At 37.6% G+C, this 8,158-nt stretch overlaps 2 protein-coding genes across 2 annotated transcripts; both read right to left on the reverse strand.

Annotated features, from left to right (window-relative positions):
• Positions 1 to 154: 154 nt before the first annotated feature.
• LOC128029154 (uncharacterized) lies at positions 155 to 1,312 on the reverse strand. The gene has a single exon (XM_052616742.1). The coding sequence runs from the start codon at positions 1,000 to 1,002 to the stop codon at positions 256 to 258; it is 747 nt and encodes a 248-aa protein (XP_052472702.1). The 5' UTR covers positions 1,003 to 1,312; the 3' UTR covers positions 155 to 255.
• Positions 1,313 to 4,482: 3,170 nt separating this feature from the next.
• On the reverse strand, positions 4,483 to 7,864 carry LOC128029161 (transmembrane protein 59-like). Its single transcript, XM_052616755.1, has 8 exons — positions 7,638 to 7,864; positions 7,348 to 7,453; positions 7,145 to 7,239; positions 6,875 to 7,027; positions 6,676 to 6,748; positions 5,790 to 5,922; positions 5,575 to 5,692; positions 4,483 to 5,122 (listed from the first exon to the last, which is right to left on the reverse strand). Exons 1-8 carry the CDS (start codon positions 7,791 to 7,793, stop codon positions 4,967 to 4,969), a joined length of 990 nt encoding a protein of 329 aa, XP_052472715.1. The 5' UTR covers positions 7,794 to 7,864; the 3' UTR covers positions 4,483 to 4,966.
• Positions 7,865 to 8,158: the final 294 nt, after the last annotated feature.

An 8,158-nucleotide genomic window follows, 5' to 3' on the forward strand; every position in this document is an offset into this window, starting at 1 on the left:
ATGAATAAATTTCATTTATATTTAATGTTACAGTATTTCATTATACACAGTGTTTTGTGGGCATTACATCAAACGACATTGAGTCAATACGTTATAAATAATGATATACTCCTTAATTTTCTATCATGTTGTTTCTTAATGATTTAAACATACATACTGAAAAACACAATACATTTATTTTAAAGCATTATAGGCACGGCGCAGCATAACGGGGCATATAGACAGACACAAAAATGTTTAATGAAAAAATAATTGTCAGTTGTGTATTCCTTTCGCTTCGTTCTGAATGAAAGCGTTTTTCTCTCGATGAGTGCCGTTTGCTAAAGTGAGGTTGCGTCTCTCCAGACTGGTTCTGCTTTTATCACTCTCTCGGCGGGTCTTGGTCTCAAAAGCGTTGGTGGGTAATATCTGGGTTGAACTGATGGACATCTCCGTCTGCACGCCTTTATGCAGCAGCGGTTTTTGTCCGGGTCTGTGCGGTATCGCGGGCAGAGACAGCTGCTCCCGCTGAGCCTTCCTGTCCTCCCAGAGCTTCAGGAGACGTCGCTGGTTGTTGGTCATGTCCTTCAGGTTCTGTTGCAGGGACTGCACCTGGTCCTCCAGCAGAGTCTTCGAGGTCACGGTGTTGGCCAGTTCAGAAGTCAGTTCATCAATCGTCAAACTTAATTTGCCCGCTTTTTCAACTAGTGAATTGCACTCGCGCTCCTTCTCGTGCAGGTCGTTGATTATATCCTTGGTGGTTTTCCCGTGAAATTTAGGACTGGACTCTAAACCAATTTCAGCCCGCAGGACTTTCACTTGTTTCCGCAGCTCCTTGTTGTCCAAAATCAATTGCTTTAATTTCTGTTTGAGCGCCTCGGTTGATCTAATTCGAGACTCGTATTGTCTCATTTTCTCCCTCATCATATTCTCGCGGTGCAAAGCATCGTCTCTTTCCTTCCGGCACTTTTCCAAAAGCTTTAAAGTTTCGTATTTAGACACCTTTTCTACTTTCCCAGCCATCCTTCATTTGCAGTCTTAAATCCAATGTTGAAAAGACATGTTCCTTGATACAGGTCGTTGGGTCAAATCCTCTTTAAATAGGTTTTCCATTTGCAGGTCATTAAAATAACAATGTCAAGAGTGCAGTATCCAAAAATCAAGTCTTCTTATTTTTGATCAACTTCGTGAAGGGAAAGGGTGACTTGTGAATCTTCACAGAGGTTATAGGTTTGGGAGGCAGCTTCGTGTAACTCTAAGCTAGGGCTAGAATGACCATTAATTAGGACACGCCACACACTGGCACAGTTTCAAGTGACACACATTTTCTGTTTGTTAATTTGGAAAATGTAGCTAAGCATAAATTTATAACACCAGTGCCTGCTCAATAATAATAATAATTTATCTAATTAATCTAATGATTTGATGAATAAAGGTTGAAAGTAATCTGCTGATTTTGTTCTGATATATACCTTGCACTGTATCAGATACTGACATCAAAGACGAGATATATTTGATCTATAACCTTTGTTTGTGAATCTTGATGATGCAAAGAATTAAATTCTATGATCTGCTTTAAAAACACTCGGCTATCAATATCATCATCAATCACTGAGGCATTATACATGAAAAAAAAAAGAAAACACAATTTTGGTCTGTATTTGTGTGCATGTCATTTTAAAAAGGACCAGTTCAGTATTGCAATGTGACTTTCTAGGCATTGGGTTTTATCTACAAGAATCTTGTTTAAAGAAAACGTACAGATCTATTTACAAATCTCTTAAAAATAGCGACACAATATAAAAATAAATAAATACAATTAATTGGCCACCACAGAGAACTGAACATTTATAAAATATTTCATTAAACTCTAACTTTGCTTTCCAATTTTAATAAAACTGAAAAATGTAAGCAGTTTCTGTGTGCATGTGCAATTCAACTCATATTTTATTTTATTTCCCCCCCAAATAAGCACATTCATCAAGTTTTAAAACATTTTATGTACATGTACACGTTTCCAAAGTGGTAGAAACAGAAGAGTGACCCTTTGAAAACAATCTCAAGCTCAATTATCAGATTAATATTTAAAGCACAGCTACACAGTATATCCATGTCCTCTACTTTGTAAACAGTAAAATGTGTCTGAACCTCAAATCAGAAAACATCAAACAAAATGTTGTAGATGATTATCTCCTGGTTTCCCTGCTCACCTACAGACATAATCATACCATCATAAAAGCTTTACCTTCACAGACTAGAAGATGAAGAAATCCAGACAACCCACAATCTCATTATCAAGATACCTGATTCTCTAATAAGGCAATGGGAGAAGCTGCAATTACAGAAGAATAACAGTCTCTTGAGGAGCACAGATTATGTACAGGAAGTCTTTTCTCATGTTAACATCTCGTTAAATGCAAATGTCTTATTTTCAAGCTATCAGCAGCTACAATCAAATGATACATGGCTCATCTTAAAGTGCTGGCATTTCTATGCAATTTCATCATTATTAAAACAGTGCAGCAGTCAAAGCAGGTGAGTGCCTGTCATCTCACTGAACTCTGGTGTTTACCCAAGGCTGTACTTCAGTTTGCTTTTGTGGATGAAGTGTTGGTCGCTGACAACGGCTCATTGTGAACCTTTGATGAATCCATCTCATATGTACTGAAGAAACATGTCTGAAAAAAGAGAGACGGCACAAATCCTTCAGATTCTGACAGCACTTTTGTCCCCTAAACACTGCATTCTCTAATTAAATTAAGGTAACTGATGGCACATGATAGCCATAAGGACATGGTTCTGCTCTCAAACTGGCATGTTTCCAAGCCAGTCATTGACTGACTACTGCTAGTGTTTCCAAGAACACACCCCTCCACTGAGGAAACAAATATGACACCAACCTGTTTGATTCTTTAACACTGCAAGAAGTTATGCCCAAAATGCTGACATTGAGTTACTAGTACAGCTACACAACTTTGCAACAGATGCAAAAAAAGCTGCATTTTAGTCAAAGTTTCAGCTAACATGTTTTACTTGTATTGTTTTAACGAGGGCATAATCACGTGCATACATGTTAGGGATGCAAAGATATTACAATACAGATAAGCCAGAAATTATGGTAAAATTATTTAAAATTTATTGTCTAAATAAATAAATTACAAAATATCCAATCATTTTAAATGCTACCAGTCAATCTAAGCATAATATTATTATAATGTATAGTATGAAAAAATATATACTTGTTTTGAGATTTGATAAAGATCTTAACATTTAACAGTGTTATTATTTTTTTATATATATAAAAAAAAAATAGTAAGTGTGTATTAGGTGCCAGGAAAGCTAATCTAAATGTAAAAATAAGGAAAAATGACCATACAATACATTTTGATTATTCCCTTTTAATTTTTTTAGATGGAAGAGAAAAGTTTGTCCGAGAGACATTAAACTCCTGGTCTGGGACAAGTGACATCACAAAGAAAGACAAAGTTGTGACCATTCACTCTCATAGGATTGATCTCTGTGGCACGAGTTCAGCAGCAGAACACAACACACATTCAGCAACAGTGGCAGCCGTTCAGAAGGGCAAGAAGAGGAGACTATCAGCAGAGGAAGAGCAAAGTTCAGCTCCTCTGTCTAAGCGTCAGTCTCTGTCTGCAGAGGACTCGGATCTGATAAATAGATACGGAGTCGACATGTTTGCAGTGCATTCCTCTGTGAGGAGCGTGACACTGAAACACTTTTAGTTAGGATTCTTCACAATTAAAAACAAACACACTGGCTGGCAAACATGGGAATAATCATGGAGTAATTCCAGAACAGCTTTGAAAACATCAAGCACTTACCAAATGGTTACAGAAATAACTCTAAATGACTGAGGATCAAACACTACCAGACTTTCAAGTCATTGTTAATGCAACAAAATGCAGAAACGTGTGTCTCAGGTAGACTTACCTTTTATTTGGGTTCTCTCTAATTTTGGGATAACTGACTGCATTTGTTTGAAAAATAACAATTATTATCAAAATTATTTATATTGGTTTAAATATATGTATTCTTCTCAAACAATACAGAAGAATAGATAACATTTCTAATTCAATTAACTGTCATTAAAGTCCTATTTAGCCTAATTTCCTTACCTGAGGTTATGTCCTGTTGGGTTTCACCACAAAAATATTTATTTTAAAATATGACCATATGCAATTCTTACATCTGGTATTCATAAATTTAGAAGCCTATATAAATGGTCAGAATATGGCAACTTGCCAACAACATCAGCACGTAATATCTTTGTTGTCAGTGTTGACATGCCCACACCGACAAAGATCATGTCAGGTTTGACTAGTCCAAACAAATGACAAAATACACACTAAAACTGTGCACAACAACATATCTGATTTTCATCTTTCATCTATTTAAATATATCAAATTATTACTGAAGATTGTTTTCATCCTTTGAATATTAAATGGACAATAAAGTGACAAAATAAAAACATGACGAGAGAACAGTTTATTAGGTTTGTTTATTAACAATATCATGGTGACATATGAGAGGTCACAAAATCTCTTCATTTACAATGCCTTTTACTGGCTTTACAACTGTCTCTATGGCAGTTAAAAAAAAAAAACACCCACTGCAGCAGAGATATTTGTACTAAAGCATAAATCAAAATGTTAATGTTTCATTGTGCAACACATGTTGTACCCCAAATCACAAGCTGTTATGGATCACACTCGAAAACAAATAAAAGAAACAAAAGTTCTCATCTCTACAAATGGGCAGTAAACTGAAAAACGGAGATCCTACAGAGCTTTCATTGAGATAGGTAATGCCTTTAAAGTGCCAAAAACATCAACAGAATATATTCCCCACAGTCCACTCTTCTCAAATTTTAAAAAGGAGAAACAAGAAACCCATAGTCAAAGCAATAATCACAACTTTGAGAGAGAAAGCCAAAATATCTATCGGTTTCTCTGAATGTTAGACTGGTTAAATGTTAGACTGATCCAGATTGACCTTTGATGGAAGGGGTCCGGCTTCCTGCTCCTCCACTCCTGGAGATCTGATGATGACCAGAGAGGACTGGAAATACGGGGTCAGTTTCTTCTCCTTCATGTACTCCATATCCCCGTAAATGCTTAGCTTCTGTTGAAAGGAGGAGAACAATGTGGACGGGATAGTTAAACATAACTTGTCTTAAAAGGACTTTGGTTATGTCACTCTGCGGCCATCTTTGAAACACTTCTCAGGCATGCAAGTGCAACTCCGATCTCTCTGAACAGGGAAACAGCAGTGTCATAAATGTTGTTACTTTTGCTCATATAGTGTCATTAAAATCTTGTTTTTCAGGCTAGATCAGCCAGTGCAGTCCTGAGCACGTTTCAGAACCGCAGCTGCAGTGCTGCTTGGTGACTTTACTGAACACACCGTTTGGCTCTTATTCAGAAAGCGGGGCTTACTGCGATTGAGTGGCTATTTTGAGCATTGCATTTTTCCTCATTCAAAACTATATGAGTGACATGTTTTTGGTTGTTCTATAGTCTTTGACATAACCATCTAATCAGTAATTGTGATCGAGTGAATGTGAGGTGGTTTACCTCAGCAGGGACATACTGCTCAGCAGCAGTGGACATTGTGGCACAACAGATCCAGATCAGAACCAAAACGGACAGAACGAGAGTGGTGGTCAGGATCCAGCCAGGCAGCCATGGGTTCCTACCGGGACACAAGATCAAGATGCTTCATATTTAACAAGATCAACGGACTGCAACAAATCATTAGAGATCAAGATCCTGGTCAACATGTGACCGACCTTGAGAGACAGCTGAAGAGGTTGTAATCGTCCTCGGAGATGCTTCTATCGACGAACATGTCTCGGTCTCTCTCCTGAATGAAGCTTCTTGGGTAGTCTTTATAAACAGGGCTTTTCATTCCCTGATCTACAACTATTAAAAATACAAGGGGTCCGATATCAGTGTTGAGATCTTGAAACTAATTTTTGTTGAGAGAATGATGCTGTGGAAAGTGACATGGTTAAGTCAGCCTTTGCTGGCCAATCTTGACTGTTATTACATATTTACAGACTTCATAACATGACATCTTTAAACTAAAGTGTGTAATTTGCAGTGGCAAAACATACGTTTCTCTAAATAAAATGACCTGGCCAATTAGTTGAGCAAATGCTGGTGTGTTGGGCTGCCAAAACATTGCATTCTTGGTTATATTAATGGCACAGATCATGAAATGGTTTCTCTTAACATATGCTATTGATCTTATTGTAAACAATTCATCCATGCATTTTTTTATTGAAATATTCCTGAATCTTCTCTCTCTGACATATGCCAGATTCTCAAATCATTAACAAATCGCTTAAATCCCATGCCTCTCTTAGAATTAACCTTAATTTTGCATTCAGATTACCTTCATTCAATCGACAACCCACGGACAGAACCAATTCCCAGCCCTACTGTTATCTTTTAGTTTGATTAGTTTGATTAAATTGATTAAATTGATTAAAATCAATTTCACTTGGATGTAAGAAGATCAGCTGCTACTTCCATTACACTGCCAATTTAACATATGCTATTATGATTATTAAAGGGTGGAAACATGTAAAACAGTCATACAGTGTCACACTTTCCAAATTTTGTTTAATTATCATAGAGGAAAACATTGTGTGTGTTATGTGAAGTGCTCACAAGTGCTCTGTGACTCCTCAGTCTCGTCGCTCTGGAATTCAAACTGAGGGATAATCTGAACTTGTGGCTCAGACTACAAATGAGAGAAAGACAAAATCCTGATCAATGACACTTAGAAATAAGCTTTTCTCCTTACTTTGCACCAGAGGTGCCCAAACGTTTTACTATGAAGGGCCAAAGCACATTATCACCACATTACCTGGAAAATGACCACTTTGCCATCATCTGCCTGGAGGTAAAACGTCCAGGATGAAGTGATGAAACTGTGAGCTTGGCTCATCATGTCTTCCCAGAAACCCCTCACCAAAGTCAGCGGGTACAGGACATGGATTCTGGGTATCATCATCAACAACTTCCCACCAAAACAAATGAACAACAAATGATTTCAAAGAGCAAACTGGTGAAATTCAAGCAGAATTTATGATCGAAAACTAAACATGTAAAGAAATAATTGAAATGTTTTCCACACCTGCTCCACTCTTTGCTCTGCAAATGGCTGTTGACTCTGGCATCCTAGATTGCATGCGTACAGCTCATCTGACTGGGTGTAGGCTTCTCGACAGGCTGCAGGAAGTCAAACACATTCAACCGGTTGCATAACAAACACACTGTTGTCAACACAGAGATAAGCGAATGCTGTAAGAATTCAGAAAGACGATGCTTTAATATTACCTGACTCGCATTCAGCTTTGGTTTCGTTGAGATCCTTGCTGTCCCCAACAAACTGACAGATGGAAAAGAGACGACATCCTCTCTGACAGGCGTACAGCGCCTCTTCCTAATCACAAAACAAACGGGCCAAAATGAAGTAAAAGCGTCTAATTCCGCTTTACTAATTGTTATTGTTCGAACTTTGCACTGCACAAACTCCTAATAACACAAAATTAACGACTGGCTAAAAATCTCAACAGCGTTTCTTTGTTAGTAAACAAGCCTTAAGCGGTTGAATGTCTCGCACTCACCCGGGGATAAGTGTGCAAACTGTAAGTCATCTGACATGTGTCATGACAAGAACCCGTGTTACCCAAAACCCCATCGAAGACGTCGGAAGATGCATATGTGCTCAAAAGTATGCAGCAAAAACTCATCAAAATCCCGCAGAACATCATCGAGCTCATTTTTGAGGATTACCAAACATCGGCTGAAAGACTCTTCCTTGTTTGTGTACTCGCGGAAATGTCGTGAGATTGACGCGTGCGCACTTCCTACCCTGCGCAAACGACGTCACCGTGGTGAAGACACCGCATAAACAGTTTTAAAGACTGACATACAATAACGCTTGAAGGGAAACAGATTATTACATATTTTGATTGTAGTAATAGAAGTTTATGTAATATTGTAAATCTCTTTATTTTACTAGGTAAATTCCATTTTCATAAAGCTAAATTTTCCAAATCAAGACCATGTTTTAATTTTTTCCAAATTGAAATTGATATATATTTTGAGTCTCTTAAATTTGTAAAAAATAAGAAAGCTGTGTCAG

This window comes from Carassius gibelio, chromosome A2 (assembly GCF_023724105.1).
Source record: "Carassius gibelio isolate Cgi1373 ecotype wild population from Czech Republic chromosome A2, carGib1.2-hapl.c, whole genome shotgun sequence".
Taxonomy (NCBI): Eukaryota; Metazoa; Chordata; class Actinopteri; order Cypriniformes; family Cyprinidae; genus Carassius; species Carassius gibelio.

What these genes read in the sequence shown, in the direction of transcription:
- LOC128029154 (XM_052616742.1), bottom strand. Translation starts at nt 1,002, where the DNA reads ATGGCTGGGAAAGTAGAAAAGGTGTCTAAATACGAAACTTTAAAGCTT.
- LOC128029161 (XM_052616755.1), bottom strand. Translation starts at nt 7,793, where the DNA reads ATGAGCTCGATGATGTTCTGCGGGATTTTGATGAGTTTTTGCTGCATA. An exon ending in CTCTTCAGCTGTCTCTCAAG is followed by an intron (nt 5,693 to 5,789) that starts GTCGGTCACATG and finishes GTGTCCCGGTAG; the next exon opens with GAACCCATGGCTGCCTGGCT. An exon ending in AGCAGTATGTCCCTGCTGAG is followed by an intron (nt 5,123 to 5,574) that starts GTAAACCACCTC and finishes TCCTTTCAACAG; the next exon opens with AAGCTAAGCATTTACGGGGA.